Source organism: Amblyomma americanum, chromosome 4, assembly GCF_052857255.1.
Source record: "Amblyomma americanum isolate KBUSLIRL-KWMA chromosome 4, ASM5285725v1, whole genome shotgun sequence".
Lineage (NCBI taxonomy): Eukaryota > Metazoa > Arthropoda > Arachnida > Ixodida > Ixodidae > Amblyomma > Amblyomma americanum.
Window position 1 is genome coordinate 21,411,630 of NC_135500.1, and position 20,213 is coordinate 21,431,842.

Consider the following 20,213-nt stretch of genomic DNA (forward strand, 5'->3'; position numbering starts at 1 on the left):
ATTTCGGGATTAGGAACTCTGCAGCTCTTGTACAGGAGCTACAGCAAGGCCTACTAGGAGCAAACATGGCCTTCTCTGCGGACATCGAGGACATTTACTATTCTATCCCTCACGGCGAACTGTTTCATGCGGTGAGAGAACTGATTTAAGAGTGTGGTGAATTGGCCTTTCTAACAAGATGTGGAATCCAGAGTGAAAGTTTTTTGGAGCTCCTTGCTATGTACCTCTCTTCCACTCTTGTCGAGTTTAACAAGTTTTATATTCAGAAGAAAGGGATCTGCATAGGTGCTTGTGTAGCCCCAGTGCTCTGCAATATTTTCTTAGCAAAGTTTGACCGCTCGCTTCGAAGTGTTTTGGATGACGGGCGTGTTCTGCGAATTGTCAGATACGTTGATGACTTTTTAGTGCTTTTAAACACCGGACCTAATGACTCCTATCAGATGATAGTTGAACATGTTTTGGGTGCCTTTAGGCGCTGCTCATCCCTTCTGAAATTTACTCACGAATAAGCCACTAATAACTCCATGCGTTTTTTAGACTTGCTACTAACCTTTTCTGGAGAAGGCCATGTGTGCTGGATGTATTCACCTAGGACAAAAAAGGGGCTCTCACCCTTTGACTCTAACCATTCAAAACTAGTCAAGAGAAGTATTGCTAAGGCTTGTTTCCAGAACTCTCTAAAAAAAAGTTGCTGTCACACAGTGTCAACCAGTCTCGCTACGCAAGCCAAACGCCTGTCTGATGCAGGTTTCCCTGCAGAAATGTTGAGAGCGGTCGCTGAATCCGTATCAAAAGAGATGAACGGTGAGGTCAAGAAGGGAAATAATGATGCCACTGACAAAAGGAAAAAATTTCAAGTCATGCCTTATTTGCACAAAGTGGCGCACAATGTTAAGAAAGTCGTCGAGCGCCAAGGGGTCAATTTGATTTTTTCGGCACCCGTTCAGCTTTCAGGACTTTGTGCACGAATTATGCCTGGCGGAAACAAGAAGCGTTGCACGACCAAACATAGAACCATGTACGCAAAGTGCCGGACTGAAGTTATTTATAAGATTCCGCTGACCTGTGGAAAATTTTACATAGGTCAGACGGGTGACTGTGTGAACGAGAGGATGCGCCAGCACAAAACAAAGGTTGGCGCTGGTGAAGATGGCAATCTTGCTTGGCACTGTAGTAGATGTCCTGGCAAGTGTTCCCCACGTTTCTCTGAAGTCACCATTCTGGGATATGGGAAAACACGGAAGGCCCGCGAAATCTTTGAGGCCTTTCAAATAGCAAAACATGGCGATGCTTGCGTCAGTTCACCAACGATAGCGCTGACTATAAAAGAACTTAATAATTTGAATAAGTATGCTTGACCGTCTGTCCTGCCTTGGCGCATGCGTTGAGATTACTCGGCGGTCTGTACTCAATAAAGAATTCAGTTGTTAGTCCAGCCGTTGTCCTGTGTTGTTCTCCCCTGGTGTGATCGTCTTTTTTTGGCTGGTATTTTCTTCTTTAACAGTGGCTTAATGTCCGTAATAGTATACAATGACTTTAATGTTGCAATTTCGTGCCGACTGAGAGCGGGAAAGAAAATTGGAATGGGAGTCGCTGCGTTTCTTGAAGGAAATTCTTCCCAGCAGAGCGCACACTCCTGTCGCTTCGTCCAAGCAAGGAAGAGCCAATGGAAAGAATAACCGCAGAGGACACAGGCAAGCCCAGCTGGTGAAATGGAATTTGCAGAAGGCGTCCCCTCATATGAGATAAGCGGCGGCAGAACAGCGGAAGCGATCTATTGTCTCAGGTTCGGCACAAAAAGGGCACAAAGGGGAAACCGCCACGCCAGATCTGTGAAGGCTGAAGTTTAGCAGAGAAACCCGGCAGCGCAAACGAGTGAAGGAGACCTCTAGTCTGCGCGAGCGCGTCTTTGCTACTCCAAGGATGCAGAAGATGCTGGTATTAGGGAGACGATGTAAGACCCGAGGCAGCTAATTCCTGAAATATTGTGCAGCTGCGAAGCCTCACCGCTGTAGTGCACGGGTTGGCAGGACAGCAATAATTGGGCTGCAGAGGAAGGCCCTTGCTAAGGAATCCGCAACCTCATTTAAGTGAAAGCCCTTGTGCCCCGGCACCCAAAGCAACCGTACAGAATTTAGATGGAGCGGGATCAGGAACTTGAAGAGGCGTTATGCCCGAGACACAGTGGGTGAAGATAATGAAGAGAAAATAGACAGAGAGTGCCCCACAACCATGACTTGAGAAACTGTAGGTTCTAATTTACGTAAGACTGAGGTTACTGCTAATAATTCGGCCAGATAAATTGGAGTGAATTCAGGAAGACGGAGAGGAAAGGACCAACCCAATGAAGGTGAAAAAATGCCCACACCTGCCTTTTCGCGATCCTGTGAGGCATCGGTAGCAATAAGAATATGAGAGGGAAAGGACCTTAGGTGGTCCTGCAACAAACCCTGTAGGAGATGAAAGGGCTGCATCTTTGTATTCGAAGAGAAAATGTCATCGAATTCAATCTGGACGGAAGATGAGTTGTTATACATTTGGCGGACACCTGTGAAATAAATATTTAAAGGATCAAGGAGGGACGGCACAAAACATATCTGCGGAGTATGCAAACGAGACCAGGCGGCACCACATAAGAGTGCAGCTTGACTATGAAATATTATGCTGGGTAAAGGTACTGCGCAAAATAATACAAACATGGACGAGAAGGGCACAAGGACGGGCGCAGCTTATGCTGGAGGCGTGAAGAGGTGAGTCGCACAATTTTATAAATGTTTGAACTGTTAAAAGACGAAACCTAGCTGATAGAGATCGGATTCACTCCTCAAGGTGCAGAACAGCATTGGCGACATATTTTGGAAGCCCCAGTCAGAGACGCAACGCCTCATGCTCCAAGAGCCCAAGAGGGCGAAGTTTATAGGCAGAAGTTACTGAGAATAAAACACAGCCGAACTACAAAATTGGGAGGACGTACATTTTATAAATCAGCAGAAGTGTGTAACTTCTCATACCTGACCTAGCGCTGCAAAGGCTGTGCAAGGTGTCATGGACCTAACTCCTGTTGCAGAAAGTTGCCCAATGTGTGGCCGCCAGGATAGAGCAGTGTCGTACATTACTCCGAGATACTTCACCGTATGAACTTGAGGAATTATGTTACTGCTATAGATATGTTTCTATATGTTATCTATATTTCTATACGTTATTCTATATATTTATATATGTTATTTCTTCACATTGGGGGAGAGATGAATTCTTCCTAACCGGCTGACAAGAATATTGAGGTGATTTCGGAAGGTTTGTAGAGTGTGAATATCACCTGCTGATGCAAAAAAATGCGATATCGTCGGCGTACACATGTGTTTTCACGTTTTGAATAAATTGAAATGAGCTCAGATAAAAGTTAAAAGAACAGGTGAGAGAACTGACCCTTGCGGTACACCTCATGTCTGTTTAAATCTCCTAGAGAAAGGCAATTTTGGCAGCAATAAAATTTTCTGTTTTCGGAAAAAGCAGAAATCCAGGCTACAAAACAGTTTGGTAAATTGAGATCCTGTAATATGAGTAACAGTGCCGAGTGCTCATTGCTATCATTGGCTTTACTGACATTCAAAGTGACAAGCGCGGCAAACTGTTTTCTGTTGCGAGCTAATTTAATACGACTCTCGAGGTCAGTATGAGCACACCAAATTGGACAGCCCGGCCTGAAACCAATTTGACTCGGATTCAAGAGAGCATTTCCAGAAATGATAGACATGGCACGGCTGAGAAGGACACTTTTCACCAATTTCACTAGGTTCGATGTTAATGTAATAGGTCGTATGTTGTCTAAAGTAAAACCCTCCCCTAGCTTTTTAAGCAATGGAACTATTTCAGCAAGACGCCACTCATGGGGTATCCAAGGACCTTTAATGGAATGGTTAACTAGAGCCAATAGGCCTTCAGGAGATTCATTAAACAAAATTTTGATCGTAGATGAAGTGACCTTATCGGGGCCAGGAGCCGCTGGGGATAAGCGCAGAACAATTTGCGACCGCTCAGGCATAGAGACCTCAGTGAAATCACTTGAGGTGCATGTGAATATAGCTGCAGAAGGTAGAGCATATGTAACGCGAAGCTCTAGGCCCCACGCAATTTCCTCTAAGGCCTTGGCAATGTCAGCAGGGGACTGAACGAGGGATGCAATGCTGACAGTCGGTAAAATCAGTTTTTTGCACCTCAAGAAATTAAGCAAAGCTCGTTTATTTCCTGGCTGTGAAAGGAAATCATTATGATTTGTATTACACTCCTCCTTTGCGCGGGCGACAGTGCGCCTAAATCTTGCTGCGACATACTTATAATCAAACCAATTTTTTGGTCGCTTTGCTTTGTCTTTTTCATGAAATAATCCATAGTCATCATCCTAGTACCTTCCCCGTTGCCCAACCACATCGCACATCCCGTCGTGTTCATAATCACCACAGTTATAGGCGCATATTTGGTAGAACCACGGCTTTTAATTCATCAGCGCTGCCGCGTGCCGTAAGCTACTGGAAAGATCTTCCTAATCGCATTTCTACTACTCATGACCCTGCAGCCTTCAAACAGCAAGCACTGCTGTAGTTTTCTTAGATGCTTTATACACTGCCTTGTACTCTGTTAATGAACTTTTATTCACCTTTGTTAGTTGTCACCTGTTGTATAATGATGCATGATTTGCTTTTGTGTCCGCTTTCTGTACATGCCCCCCTCACACAATACTCCTGTTTGGAGCCTGTGAGTATCACGAATAAATAAATGAGCTGCTTCTTCTTCTTTTTCACCCCAGGTATATGGCACATATACCTTCGCCGTCAACGCTTCTTCTTTGTCCACGATGAGCACTTTTGGGGCATCATGTCGCAGAAGGATGCACTCCACGAAAAACTTGGCGACTGCTGGTGCTGTTTATTTTTTATTTATTTGAACCTCAAGGGTCCCTGATGGGACATTACATGAGGAATGGGCGCAAGAACAGCGGTTAACAATGAATGTTACAAAGGAATCAAGACGATGACATGGCTTCCTCGATGGCATTCTTAATTGAAATGGGCTTGATCAGCGATTAGCGCTAAGTCGGAGGGAAGGTCATTCCAGTCGCGAGCTGTGTGAACAAAAAATGATTTCTGAAAAGTAGTAGTGCGGGCACGTTGCGGGATGACGCTGTCTGGATGGCCTGTGCGTGGTGTTCGACGTACTGGTAGAATGAGCTTGCTGTCACGGGGTGAACAATGGAAAAAACCTGTGATAAAGGCAGAGACGTGAAATTCGGCGACGGGAAGCGAAAAAAGGAAGTTTTAGTTGGAACTTCAAGGCGGATATGCTAGAGTATCGCGAGTAGTTTGAAAGAATAAAGTGAGTGGCCCGATTCTGAACAGATTCAAGGGCTGAGGTAAGGTTAGACTGATGAGAGTCAAATATTGCGCTAGCGTATTCAAGTTTAGGTCGCACAAATGTTTTATAAGCTAGTAATTTTAAGGAAGAAGGTGTCATGCGCAGGTTACGACGGAGACACCCAATTGCTCGATTAGATGAGTTTATTATGTGGTTAATGTGGCAAGACCATGATAAGTCACTAGCGAGGTTAATACCGAGATACTTAAAAGAGTTAGGGAAATAATGGTAGTATCGTTAACTTTATAAGTAGGCGGAGTATAACTTCGGCGGCGGTGAAAAGAAATTTGCACAGTCTTTGTAGTATTTAGGGACATTAGCCACGCAGTGCACCACTGCTGTATGTTATCCAGGTCATTTTGGAGGATGTAAGCATCCTCGGCGTTAGTTATGGGGCGGTAGAGTACGCAATAATCCGCGAAAAGGCGGATGCTAGATGTTACTGTGGAAGGCAAATCGTTAATGTATATTAGAAAGAGCAAGGGGCCAAGAACTCTGCCTTGGGGCACTCCTGAAAGAACGTGTAAGATGATAAGAAGCCATTAGCGGTAACAAATTGTATGCGGTCAGTTAAAAAGCTTCGAATCCAGTTCAAGACACTAGGATGAATGTTTAACAGGGACATTTTAAGTAGAAGGCGGGAATGGGGCACTTTATCGAAAGCTTTCTTGAAATCTAGAAATAGCGCATCAGTTGGGATATTGCGGTCAAGATAGGAATGAATGTCATGCAGGAACAAAGCTAATTGGGTTTCACATGAGTGGTCTTTCGGGAATCCGTGTTGGTTTGGATGAAAAAAGTTGACCGATGTTAGAAATGTGGCAACATTAGAGTAAATGACGCATTCCATGATCTTAGAGCATACACCGGTAAACGAAATGGGTCGATAATTTCCTGGGGATGATCTGTCACTTTTCTTAAAAACTGGAATCACCTTCCCAATTCGCCAGTCATGTGGAACGGAGCCTGTATCAAGCGACTGTTGAAATACGAGGGAAAGAATAAGACTGCAAACATGTTTAGTATTCTTTAAGACTGGAAAAATTTCCATCGATACCACAAGAAGATGAAAATTTTAGCGAGTCGATAATATTACCAATACCATGTGCGTTGAAGGTGATGCCATCCATTGGTGGATGCGGCAAAGGCGCGGGATCGGGGACATCACGAGTTGTTTCATTAGTAAAAACTGAAGAGAATGCATGGTTGTCTGATACGCCGACTGGTGAGCCTGTGCTGTCAATGAGAGAAATAGTATTATCAACATCGGGGATGATTGCTTTCCAGAAGCGCTTAGGGTTGCTTTGTAACATTTCAGGGAGGGTAGTGGGAAAAAAACGGAGTTTAGTTTGGGTAGCGAGATCGGAATATTGCTTGGCAGTGGCGTGGTATTTGTTCCAGGCACATTTGGTGTTAGATAACTTGGCAGAACGGAAAATGCGCTTTTTTCTTATTATTTAAACGCTTTAGTGTAACATTAAACCATGGAGAACGTTTTCGCTCTGCTATGCTGATGGTGGGGATGTAAAGTCGAATCAAATGCAGTATTTCTGACTTGAAGAGACCATTTCGACTCAGCAGAACTCAAGTGGTAGATAGAAGCAAAATGATTATGGAAAACAAGGTCACGATTCATGCTAATGCAGTCTCCTTTGTCGTAAAGCGTTAGTATTTTTTTGGATTTAGGACTTTTGGTAACGCTGGTAGAAAAGGTAGTGTGAAGTACAACGTGGTGACTAAGGCCCGTAATGTACGAAGGAGCACTGAATTCGTCAGGGTGAGTAGTTAAAATAAAGTAAAGAATGTGATGTATGATCAGTCCTGCGGGTGGGCTCAGAAACAATTTGAGACAGGCCGATAGTTAGGCATGAGTTTAAGAATTCACTAGATGCCTGACTTCTTGTTAGGGTGCGGGACATATCACTCCAATCTATGGACGGAAAGTTGAAATCGCCAAAAAGCAAAATGGGGTGCATGGGTAAGATGAGATTAGCGAATCGAGCGTGTCATGAAAGAGCGTTATGAAGGAACTGTCCGTATCAGGCAGTCGATAGCATATACCGATGAGTACGCGAGGGGATGAAGCATGACAGCACACCCAAATCATTTCCAACGAGGTTACTACGTTAGCAATGGAACAATTTAGAAGGCGCTTGGCAGCGATAAGAACGCCGCCGCCACGGCAGCCATCAGGTCTGTCTTTTCGGAATATATCAGTCAGGAAGTTCGGGCCGGATTTCGGAATCTAAGATTGATGAATTTAGCCATGTTTCAGTCAGCAAAACGACGTTACTGGATGATGCGCTGATAAGACTACATAAGGAATCACGCTTGGGTATTATAATGCGAATGTTAGTGTAAAAGAGGGACAGATGATCGCTTTTGGACCGTACGTTACTGCTGAGGGGAACTGGTGGCTGCTATGTTTTACGTTCGAGCACCTTCTCAGCGGTGTGATCAAAAATGTATGTTTTACCGTTAGAGACTAGCCTATTGTGACGGAGCTTGTAGGGGATGTGGTTAGCTTTCGCAAATTCAATGAGGCGTTTACGGGCGAGTCGGGTGTTAGGGGAGAAGTCTTCGCTGATTGCGTAATCAGTCGATTTAAGCTTATAGGCTGATGATAAAACACGTTCTTTGTCCTTGAACTGCAGAAATTTAACTATGATTGGCCGGTGCTTTTCTCTTTTGAATGTGCCCAAACGATGCGCTCGCTCGATATTATTGCTTTCAATGGTTATATTCAGTTTCTCCTGGCAGTGATCAATTAACTTTCCAGAATCACTCCAGCTTTCATTTTCCGCATCTTTGAGCCCATAGAACACCAAATTGCTTCGGCGAGACATGTTTTCAAGGTCGTCCATTCGGGCAGTCAAAGTAGATACCTGAGCTGAGCAGTTGGCGGTAATGCTTTGTATACTGTCAATTTGAGATCTTAGTTTGAAATAGACTGGAAATCTGTCTCAATCTTTGCAAGCCTAGTGTTTAGACGTGCAAATGCTTTCTGATGCTCTTCGAGGGTGGACTTGATAGAGCCTAGCTGCTCAAGGATTGTTGACTGCCCGGATTGTAAAACTGTAAGCGCGGCAAGTATATCATTGGGATTGTCAGCAGCAGAGGGGGGAGGCCCTGGATTTGTTTCATCTCCGGCCAGCAATAGTAATTTCAGCAACATGTGGGAACACTCGTAAAACATAGCAATAGATCGCCGTGGGCCCGGCAGCACAGACAGCGGTTACTGGAGCGCTCGGCGTAAAGGCTATGACAATTCATTACCTGGGTAACGAGGAAGCGAAGGCAGTTAGGGCGATCCATTTCTGTAGCGCCACCGAGCCCACTAAGCGATGCGATGGTTTGGTCGGGCCTTATGTAGCCAAATCCAGGGTAGGGCACGGTGATTGTCGCAGATAGCGATGACGGTGGCCAGGGGCTATGAAGATAATGCAGCGGAAGCAAAGTATCCGTAGTTGTAAGCAGAGGCTCGCACTTGGCTGTATGTACAGTACAAGCTTGATCTTGCAGCGGTTGTTCCATGTCGGTATGGGCATGCGCAGAGGGAAGCACAGGCAACGGGACGACTGTCGATGATGTGCAGGCGGACAGCACTCCGAGAACAGCGAGCACACGGGGCCAGGAAGGTGGGGTGAACTGCGTAACGAAGAAGCGAAGGCAGTTAGGGCGATCCATTTCTGCAGCGCCGCCGAGCCTACTTCCGTTTGGCAGGGCTTTTGCCTCGGCGTAGCGGGTCAGGTAGTCAGTCAGTCGGTAGCTAGGATGATTTACTTGCTTCCAGATGTTGACTTCGGGAAAGAGCGAGCCAAGCAGGTCCATTCCGATTTGTTGAAAGGGCCTTACGGGTTTCGCTGGGTTCAGAAATTCCGCTGGTTGGGCGGGAGGCATCTACCGTCGCTGACAACATTGACAGGTTTACATTAGCGTGCGACAATCAAATTTTACATACTGTCACACTACTAACTCCTTTGGTGGCGCCGTACCGCGGCTAAACTGTATTATCTGGCAGTTGGCAAGCCTCGAGCCTTCTAGAGGCTATACATCGTTTGTCGTCTTCCTCTCTCGAGCTACCTGCTGCCTTGCGCGTCCCAGCAGCGTCTTGCGCGTCTAAGAAAACTTGCCCTATGTCCGTGAACCGTTTCTCGGAGACATTTGGTGGAGCAGATGGGTAACGTCCCATGTACGTACGCTGACTTCAAGGACACCCCTGACGACAGTTCTAAACGCGTGGTCAAAACACCAGTCAACAAGGCGGGCCGCCGCCTACGAGGCCGACAACTGGAATACGGCCAACTCACAAAATTGGTAAGGGCCATGACGTCCACCGCGGCTAGCCAGACAACTCAGCATTCCGGGAATGCCCGCCATTCGTCCTTCACACACCTCGGTCGCCACCATCGTTCCGCGGTGAGAGGTTCAATGACGTCGAAGACTAGTCGGCCAGTTTCGACCGTGTGGCGGCTTCAACGAGCGGGACGGCGAGCGCAAAATACGGAACGTGTACTTCGCACTACATGATACGGCCAAGACGTGGTATGACAACCACGAAGCTTCCTTCACTCACTGGGAGGTTTTTCCCCGAGAGCTCCTAGCCACATTTAATACCAGCGAGAGAAAGGAGAAGCCTGAACTCACCCTGCGGTCAAGGTCGAAGCAGCCGAACGACAGCGTCGCCATGTTCATCGAGGACATGAAGCGACTCTTCAATCGCGCCGACCTTGCTATACCCGAGGACAAGCAGGTACACCACTTAATGCGCGGCGTAAAAGAGCAATTGTTTACCGGACTTGTCCGTGACCCGCCAAGAACGTGGCCGACTTTGTCAAGGAGGCAACGAGTATGGAGCGTTCTCTGCAGGAACGGGGCGTGCACTACGGTCGTCAGGCTAGTGTAGCAGCCGCTCACCAGTGCCCGCCTACGTCGCTAACCATCGAGGAGCTTCGAAAGCTTGTGAGGAGCCTTGTGTGCGAGGAATTAGAGAAACTTCGCTTCGAAGCTCCAGAGGCAAGCGCCGCTGCCGTAACGGACGTGGTCCGGGATGAAATCCGGCGAGTTAAGCCACCACCAACTTCGCACCCGGCGCCCTACGTGATGACCAACAGTGAAGCACTACAAAGTCATCCTGGGCCAGTGATGCAAGCCTTTTCCCCTGTCACTCCTGTGCCTGCCGAGAAGTACTCAATAGCAGCTGTACCTGCGGTACCGCAAGAGTCCTGGACTACCATGAGCAAAGCGCACGTTTGGCGTACGCCAAACAATGGGCCGCTCTGCTACAAGTGCGGGGAACCCGGCCACATATTCCACCACTTCCCCCACCACAGAATGGGCTTAAGAGGGTTTGCATCTTACGCACCTCGACCGCGCTACGGAGAACTGCCGCGAGATATCGAGCAGTACCTGTTCGATAACGTGCAGCCATCGACCTCGCAGCGACGCCAGTCCTAGTTGCCATTCCCGAGGCGGTTTACTACGCACAGCTGCCCGACGTCTTCTGGCCAGTTCAGAGGCACGTCCCCACATCGGGAAAACTCAAGACGGCATCTTCCGTAGGGCCGCCGCTACTGACCGAGTCAAGAGCCTCCACCCGACGATCCGCGGCGACGATCTGACGACTACTTCACCTCACGACCTCAACGACACCCTGTGACCGACTGGTTTCTGCCGAAATCAACGATTCGCTGCGACGATCCGACCGACGAAGACCTGACCCGACGACCTCAACGACAACGACGCGCTGCGACTGAATGGTTTCTGCTGTAATCCCAGTAGCCGCCGATAACCGCGACGTGACCAGACTTGTCGATACCTGCGCTGATTTTTCTGTAATGAGCAATTGTTAAGCCACGGCCCTCAGAAAGGTTCTGACCACTTGGTCTGGACCGCAGATCCGCGCCGCCGGCGGCCATGTGGGTACGCCGATTGGCGTCTGCACGTCACGAATAGGCGGATGCGAAAAGGCGGATGCTAGTTGTTACTGTGGAAGGCAAATCGTTAATGTATATTAGAAAGAGCAAGGGGCCAAGAACTCTGCCTTGGGGCACTCCTGAAAGAACGTGTGAGTAAGATGATAAGAAGCCGCGGTGCTACTTTCCCTGGTTACTTTGCTGCGCTGCCCGAGTGCTCCAAAGACCTGATACTCGACTTGGATTTCCTTCGGGAGTACAGTGCCGCCATCAACCTTCAGGAGCTAGTCGTGTCATTTTCCACACAACTGTCTGTTGACGATGCTGAGCCACGCAGGACTAAGCCACGCGTATGTGACCCTGTTATGAATGGGATGCACTCCAGCCAAAGTAGATTAAGGCGCATCCTCCCTCGACTTTAATGACCAGCGGACGTACGATCCCACAAAAAAGGGGGGTTATCTCTGGGAAAGTGCCTGCGGAATTATCTCTCGTTTCACTCGGTGGGAATGACCTTCCCTTTGACTGGTTCCCGGAGAAGGACGCCTGGGGCAGCGACCAACGACGGACCGACGACGGGGGAATAAAAGGCCGGCGCCGTCAAGTAATTAGCCGTGTCCGACAGGAGCCGGCCACACCATAGAGAGCTTGCCGCAGTTGAGGCCCGCGGCGCCACGGGGGCCACATGTGTCTTCCGTGAACAGAGAGACGCTTCCACCACTGTAGAAAATAGCAGCGGGCTTGCGAATTCTCTTCGCCCGTTCTCACGGGTCGACTCTGGCACGAGTGACTCTGCTTGCCGCAGTGCTGTGCAACCTTTCCCATCTTGGAGAAATGTGCCTTGTGTTAGACTGGCAACCGCCTCATGAAGGAGCGGAACCTTAGGGGATTTAACGAGCATGCTGAGTGCGAACGGACGCCTTGGGCACCGGAGACTACGCTCATCCAGTCGCTCAATGCATGAACTCTTAAATTTTGACTGTTTGCATTTTCCCTCATATATAAATAAGTTTCGTCAAAGTGCCATTAAACCCGCTTTTTTTGTTTTCCCAAAGTTCAAGCTTCCATCTTTCCTCAGCCTGAAGGCTCGGTCACGCTACTCAAAAGAGCCCGGGTTTTAGTTACCCTGTGCGCCACGACAACTGGTGATCAGCGGTGGCATATGAAGCTACAAGCGACAACTGGATGGAAGCTACGGGACTGCCGGCGTCAGCTGTATCCCGGCAGGGCGAGTGCCCGATGTTTTGCCAATTATTTCGCCAGACCGCACTAGCACAGGCAGATGTTAGTTGTGGGACTTTGGTGTTATATGGGAAATGAAATTTCGGCAATTCGTGTTTTGTTTGCTTCAAGCTGAGGTTGTGTTTTAGCGTTGATTAGCGGCACAGGTTGTGGTCCGCGATGGACAAGTTGAAGACAGAGGACCTCCTTGAAATTTTGGAAGACAAGAGAAGTGATTTAGCACGTTATGCGGGCGGAGGTGGTGACAGTTGAGGAGGGAGACGAGACTTGGGAAAAGATTCTGGAGCGAAGGGTCCGCGAGGAGAAGGAACAGGAAAGGCGAAAACTACGCGAGGAGCGAGAAAGAGAATTGCAGGCGAAGTGTCGCAAGAGACGGGCTGAGCTAGAGAAACTACGCGAAGAACAGCTGCAGAAGCTAACGCGGAAAATTCAGTTGCAGGAATGGGAAATAGTGAGCTCGTTTGAGAAGTTTTCGAAGAGGACAAAGTTTCAGAAGTTTCCTCGCAAATTTCGAGCAGATTTGCACTGGAGAGGAGCTAGACCGGGGCGAGTAGCCCATGATATTGGTGGCTATCCTCCCGGGTGATGTCGGCGGCGTACTAGCGCGCCTGTCTCACGAGGAGGTCGACAGACAGCGAAGAGCGCACTTTACGGGCATTTTGCCATTCGTTGAAAGTCGGACCTCTAAAGTTCGAAGCGATGGAAGCGAGCAGCGCTCCGATATGAGTGTCAGCGACCAGCCTTGGAACCATGCTTGGTCAGCTAGGGACACAGCCGTTGCTCAGGAGGGTAACGGCAGTGCATGTTTAAGCCCAGAAAGGAACGCCAGTTCAGCAGCTGCAGGGGCAGCATTTGTCGATTTAGAGGCGGAAAAAAAAGAGTTGCAGGCTGCGTTTTTATGGAGGAAAAACGCTAAGGCGCCCGTGTGCTGTGCGATGTCAGTGCACGTTAAAGATCCCCTGGTGGTCGAAATTATTCCGGAGCCCTCCACTACGGCACCTCTCTCTTCCTTTCTTCTTTCACTCCCTACTTTACCCTTCCCTTACGGCGCGGTTCAGGTGTCCAACGATATATGAGACAAATACTGCGCCATTTCCTTTCCCCCCAAAACCAATTATTATTATTATTATTAAACCCGCCGAAAAAAAACCGAGCGACCTGCTTCGTTAGCGAGCACTAACAACACCGTAACAAAGAGAAAGCGGCCGTCTCTAGCCCTGATGCAGAGGCTGCTTTGACAAGGGAGGCCGATGTTTTCCCCCAAGAAGATAGTGGTGAGCTCGCAGGCTAGCGCAGTGAAGGAATCAAAGGAGACCCTCCTTCTATGCAGCTGGCGAACAATAGTAGCCATGTATTGGAGACGCTTTGCAGTAAGGACAGTGACCGCGAGTCACCTGAGTGTGCCGCTGAAACCCCAGGCCAGAACACAAGGTTAACCAATGAGCGTGGTTCAAGTAAAGCTGCGGGCCTGAGAGTTAGGGTCGTAGGGTAGGATGGCATGCATCAGGACAGCAAGTTGCTGGGCTCAGCAGAAAGTAAAGTGCAGCTGGGACAATTTAGGTCTATACGACGTGCAGTGACTCATCGAAAGCGCGAGCCGATAGTTCGAATTCAAGTGGGAAATGCCGCTTGGTGCTGCGTCAAAGAATAGATGTGAAGGGTGAGAACACCGCGAGAAAGGCCAGCGGTGCAAGACAGAACAGATAGGGCAGTTTCCGAAAGGCGGCCGCGCGCAAGGAGAGCTAAGCTAGCAAAGTCAAGCGGTAGTCTCTAGATTTCGGTGATCCATAACAGCGCGACAGACGAGATAGAAAAGAAGGGGCACAGCACAGAGCGCTGTGTTGTGTCCCTTTTTCTCTGTACGGTCTGTTTTGGATCGCCATGATAGTTGAGGGAGAACTGACGCCAACCAATATTTTAACTTTTCCCAACGTTTCAGGACCAACTCGGCCCCTCTTCAGGGTGACTGAAGTGTGCCAGCAGCAGCGGAGTGCTGCCTTCCCTCTCCCTTTGTTAGCACGTGGCGCAGTCCACGAACGTACGCGGAGGGGAGCGTTCCAGGAGTCCTAGGACTCCTTGCCGCCACCGCCGCTGGTTTCGTTTTGTTTCCGCGAAGTACGGCGATACGCTGCGACGTCGTATGTATGCATGGCGCCCCAATCTTGCCACGCAGGCATCCAGGAGAAGATGGTGAAGACAGCGGTCCGATGGAGTTTTTTATCCATCCTTCTTGCCCTGTTCCTTACAGTACTACAAGATAACGATATACACGGAACGGTGCTAGTTGGTGTATCCCACATATGAGGCTCAATGGAGGCTAAATCTTGATTACAAAGCGCATTCGAACGTAATTGGCGTTGTATAACGAACTAGCGCAGTTCCGCCTATATCTTTAGCAGTTCTAGTATCGTTGTCAGAAAGAACGAAAGTGCCGCATAGAAAACGGACCTCCTGCTTTTCCTTAATGCCTGCGTTGCTAAATCTTGGCGCTTGCATGCACACGACGCCGCAGCCACCGCTCTGCGTATCGCCGCGGTTGAAACCTCCCAGTGCTGACCGCAAATGCTGCGTATTTTTTAATGTGGATATCTACGCCAAATCTGCTCCCATAGTGAACCACAAGTGCTCCGTATTTTTTTGGTGCTAGAATCGACATCAAATCTGCACCTGTTGGCAATCGGAAACGCTCCGTATATTTTACTGTGGAAATCTGCAGAAAATCTAACGGTGTATTCGAACCTCGAATAGGGAGGCCGCTAGAGGACATGCCAAAAACACCCATCTGGATTGATTTGTGTTTAGTGTGCAGGTGTATATCTCCAATCGACAATTGACGTCATCATAGCGCACATGTCCGCATTCGGCCTAATTACCTAAATTAAGTGACTTTTTTTGTAGCTGCGCTTTCCAGGAAACCCTGACCGCGCTTCAAGCAGCAGGATTCAACATATTGAATAATGAACCGTGTCTGATCTTCCTTTTCCTTATTTCCACATCAAACTAACCCAGCCAACCGACTGCAGCGCGGCTACCGGCCCTTGCGGCGGTCCCTTCGACCTCACCTTCAGCGCGAGCGCCTCATCCACCGTCGAGAAGCGGAGGAAGTCGTAGTCACTTCGCTTGGGCCCCTCCGTGTCCGGCCGGTCGTAGAAGTACAGCGTAGCGGTAGGCCCCTCCTCCTGTATGCACACCCGCAGCAGGAGTAAACGGAACGGCGTCTCGCCTTCTGCAAATTGAGTGAAACTAACGCAGTCAACTTCCAGAGAACTTTTTACAAGACGTTACGCCGCCGCTCACAAACACGAAAACACGGTGCGTGCCACTGTGATGCACACAGCACGAATATGTCTGCAACGACGTTATTATCACTAGTTACTTTTGTTAGTAAGACAATAGAAGGAAGAGATGTTGCTAGCCGCGGCATCTGCCATGAGAACATGCAGCACCTGAGCTGCGGTTAGCAGCGCTTGTCTTGTGTTCATCCTGTAGTCCTTGTCTTTTCGCGCTGTTCTTCTTGAACATGGCATACCAACTCGCCCAAGCATCAGTCCTAGTGAGAAAAAGGACAGGGAGAGGGATAGAAAAGGGGAAGCGATTGGAAGAAAGGATAGGGGTAGGGCGGCAATGTAAATATACAAAATACATGTTGTGTGCGCGAGTTAAAAAGGTGTTGCGATGTCTTTCACGCCGGCACTGATGGATTATCCTGCGCCAGGCAAAACATCGCGCGGGGCCATTGTCTGCGTGCGGGATCACCGACGCAAGCACATTCTCTCAGTAGGCGTCGCGCACCAGCCGCTCGAGGAAAATATTTATATGCCACGCGCGTGTCGTACCCTGTCACCAGTGAGAGAAACAAAAACACACGCGCGCGGCTGAGTCTACAAAACAGCTAGTGTGGGGGGCGCCCAGCTGTAGAGCGTCGTCTCTGTCTTTTGCACGCGCACTGTCTCATCTGTTATTAGCCCTTTCTGGCGCCATTTATTATTCCCATTCGAAACACAAGTTCTGCGTCCAAAATACAACACGAAGGCATCAAGAAACCCAACTGGTTAGTTTACTGACGGAAATAACAAACGGCAATTTTTTACACGCAGGTGGTACATTTTTCATAAATCGTGAAAAAAAGAAGTTGGAAAGCGTAATATTAATAAAAAGCAAACACCCTACTGATCGTGGAATTATTTTGTGTTCCGAAGAGGCACATGACAGAAAAAATCCAGAAAACAATAATAATGTTGAACAGAACTAGGTTTGGGAAGCGCCAGCGGCCGGTGACAAAAGAAGACGACACAGTGTGGGTGTTGTTGAAGACGAAGCCGACAACGTGCCGAACGCTAAAAACGCTCCTGTGTCGTGCCGTACCGGGTTCCTGGTTTCTGAAGGACCTTTTGGTTGAAGTCCAGTTGACGTCTTATACTACAAGTGGTGAAGGTGCGACGATCTCTTCACCCTGGAGCTCCGCAGCCGTGTCCTGCCTCCTACTTCCATCATGACTGAGACCACGCCCCAAGCTGCGCCCCAGTCACCCGGTGTCATCTGCTCCGGCGCCGCGCGGCAGCGAGATCCCGCCATTTTCAGTGGCACATGATGACACCGACGTAGAAGATTGGTTGGCGTCCTACGAACGCGTAAGCGCTTACAACCGTTGGGACGATATTGTTAAGCTTACGAGCGTCATTTTCTATGTGACCGACGTAACAAATCTATGGTTTCGTAACCACGAGGCCGACATCTCCACCTGGGCGGCTCTCAAATCCAGCCTAACCGAAGTCATTGGGCGTCCCGCTGTCCGTACACACTAAACACAAATCAACCCAGATGGGTGTTTTTTGGCTTGTCCTCTAGCGTCCTCCCAAATCGAGGTTCGATATACACCGTTAGACTCTGGGTAGATTTCAGCACCAAAAATACGGAGGACTTACGGTTGGCGAAGGGAGCAGATTGGGTGTAAATTTTTACACCAAAAAATACGAAGCACTTGCGGTTGACAATGGGAGTATATTTGGTGTAGATTTTTACGCCAAAAATAAGATGCACTTCCGGTTTGCAATGGGAGGTTTCAACCGCGGCGATACGCTGAGCGGTGGCTGCGGTGTCGTGTTTATGCAGGCGCCGATTTTGCAATGCCGGCATCTAGGAGGAGGTGATGACAGCGGTCCGTTTTTCTATATTGCATTTTCGCTCTTTCCTACAGGGCTACTAGAACTGCTAACTATATAGGCGGAACGGTGCTAGTTAGTTAATCACAATAATCAGGTTCGAATGCGCTTTGTAATCATGAACAAAGCCCAATCGAACTTCAATTTTGAGATATAACAACCAGCCTCGTTCCGTCCATGCCGTTACGAAGTAGTACTGTAAGGAACAGGGCAAGAACGCTGGATACAAAGTGCATCGGACCGCTGTCTTCACCTCCTCCTGGATGCCTGCGTTGCACGATCGTGGAGCCATGCATACACACGACGTCCCAGTCAGTTCGCAGCGTACTGCCGTACATCGCGGAAACAAAACGAAACCAGCGGTGGCGGCAAGGAAACATCTTTAATCTGACTCCGCTGAGTATAGGCACTTTTGTAAAAAAATACACAAACCATGGCTCCGGCGCTAGCCGAAAGTATCTTGACGGGGTGGTTCGCAATGGGCAAGAAAAGCAGAGTTGGGGAGACGACAGGCAATTAAACTGAAAACAAGACCGTGGTAACGGGTCTACGTGCAAAATTGCTGCCACACATTTTTCTTCTCGTAAAAGTATACCATCTATTCACTGTGGTCCAAAAACCGAATCCCTGAAGTTAAAGAACCTGAATGGTGCACAAGCCACTTGCGGGCAGCTCCACATTGGACAAATAGTGTTTGCCATCTCTCTGCCTTTAGAAGTTTTTAAAAGGAATGCATTTGTATATTGTACCCTTAAAATCCGTTCATTACTGTACTTACTTGTGCAGTCCATAATGGACCTCTTTAAAGAAAATTTTGAATTCCGTGCTCCACTCGCGCATTGAAAATATTTTTCGAGCACTATTTTCATCCAGTCTATAAGTCCTCAAAGTGATAAAAGCAGGATTCGCCGTAAGGATTACACAAAAACATTGCATACAGCTTGTGCTCCGTGGTTTTATTTTCGAACAAAAATATAGTTCTTAGATTTTACCTTCATAGTGCAAGGTAGCTGTGCAAGTTTGTTAAGACATTTTTTTTTCGAGACTGCAGTTTTAAGCCCTTTACAGAACATTGTTACTAGCACGTCCTCAAAACCCTGTTCGCAATTTAACTTGTGCATGCAACTTACATTCATTCCATTGGATGTTCGAAAATACTGAAATACACAGACCACCGCTACAAATAGCACTGGATTATCACAAATGTCAGTTACTAACCTACACACATATCTGAAATATTAACACCAGCAGCATTAAAAGGCTGCTTAACATGTCAAGCTTATTCAATTGAAAAGAAATTGAAGAGCCTGCGTAAAGTAAAGAAAAGGTCACAAAGACCTGCAGATTACAATTTTATTTTTTTAAATGGAGGACAATAAACAACATTTGAAACCACAATTCTTGGACAGGTATTAGAGATAGGGACTACCTTGAAATCAGCACCTAAAAGTAATCAAAACGATACAATAGCAAATCTTGAAAAGCAATGCAGAGTTGACTTGAAAACTTCTTCGCTACACTTCAGGCTTACTGGAGCTGTCAGATAAGATTTGCTAAAAAAAATGTTATGCACCAGACAATTACCAGTGGCTAATTACAAGTGGCTAACTTCAAGATGCAGATTACAAACTACAGTAAAAGAAATACTAAACAGACATCCTAAAGCAGCCCACTAAATCTACAGTGAAATATCACAGGTATCCAACCTCTAATGTTTCTGTTTGTTCTTGAGAAACACATAGGATGAACATAACCTTAGAAAACGTATACAATACATTCAATTTAACACAATCACATAAAAAGAACACAAAACAAAACTTTACACTCAATATATGGAGGAATATGCTCTAGAGAAAGTTTATGTGCCCCGAAAGATATGTTAGCCACCCATTGAAGGAGCCTGTCGGAAATAAAAAGCAGCACTAAAAACTTATATGGAAAAAATTAGAATACAGAAACACATGCACACATGCTTTTCAATCTAGCTAACAAAAAATGACTAATGCTGAAACACAAGGAACTAGTCAACCTGGTATTACGTGACTGTGCTCACTACAAGCAAAGCAAAAACACATGGGCTAAGGTCAAAGCGCTCAGGACACAGGCATTCTTTGATCGCGAGAAAGGCATTCATCGCCTTCACTTTAGGACGAAGTGAAGAAAAATTCCAGAAAAGTTCCCACGGCAACTCATCAGACTAAGGACTAGTAACTTTGTAATTAAATAAGTAATTGAATTTCTGAAGACCTGTGTCTAAGCACATATTTGCTTGAAAACTTCATTGTTCACCAAATCCAGTATCACCATTATTTTTTTCTAATTAAAAGATATGTATAAATGCTAGCAAATGTGTAATGTGGCAGAACGGGAAGTCTATTAAAAAACAAAAAAATACAAAATGCTGACAGTGCTCCCAGGAAGCTTTCCGAGCTAGATGCAAAAAGATAAAAACCATGACTAGCCCATGCAGGGACAAGAAACCAGT

At 47.5% G+C, this 20,213-nt stretch overlaps 1 protein-coding gene across 5 annotated transcripts in view; it reads right to left on the reverse strand.

Annotated features, from left to right (window-relative positions):
• LOC144127831 (uncharacterized) overlaps nucleotides 1–20,213 on the reverse strand; it is a 169,526-nt gene that overhangs the window by 55,052 nt on the left and 94,261 nt on the right. For 4 of the 5 annotated variants that reach the window (XM_077660785.1, XM_077660786.1, XM_077660784.1 and 1 more), the window contains one exon: nucleotides 15,629–15,745. The exons of the other annotated variant lie outside the window; for it this stretch is intronic. In XM_077660785.1, coding sequence (XP_077516911.1) covers nucleotides 15,629–15,745 — 117 coding nt within the window. The remainder of the gene's footprint in view (nucleotides 1–15,628; nucleotides 15,746–20,213) is intronic. 5 annotated transcript variants of the gene reach the window in all.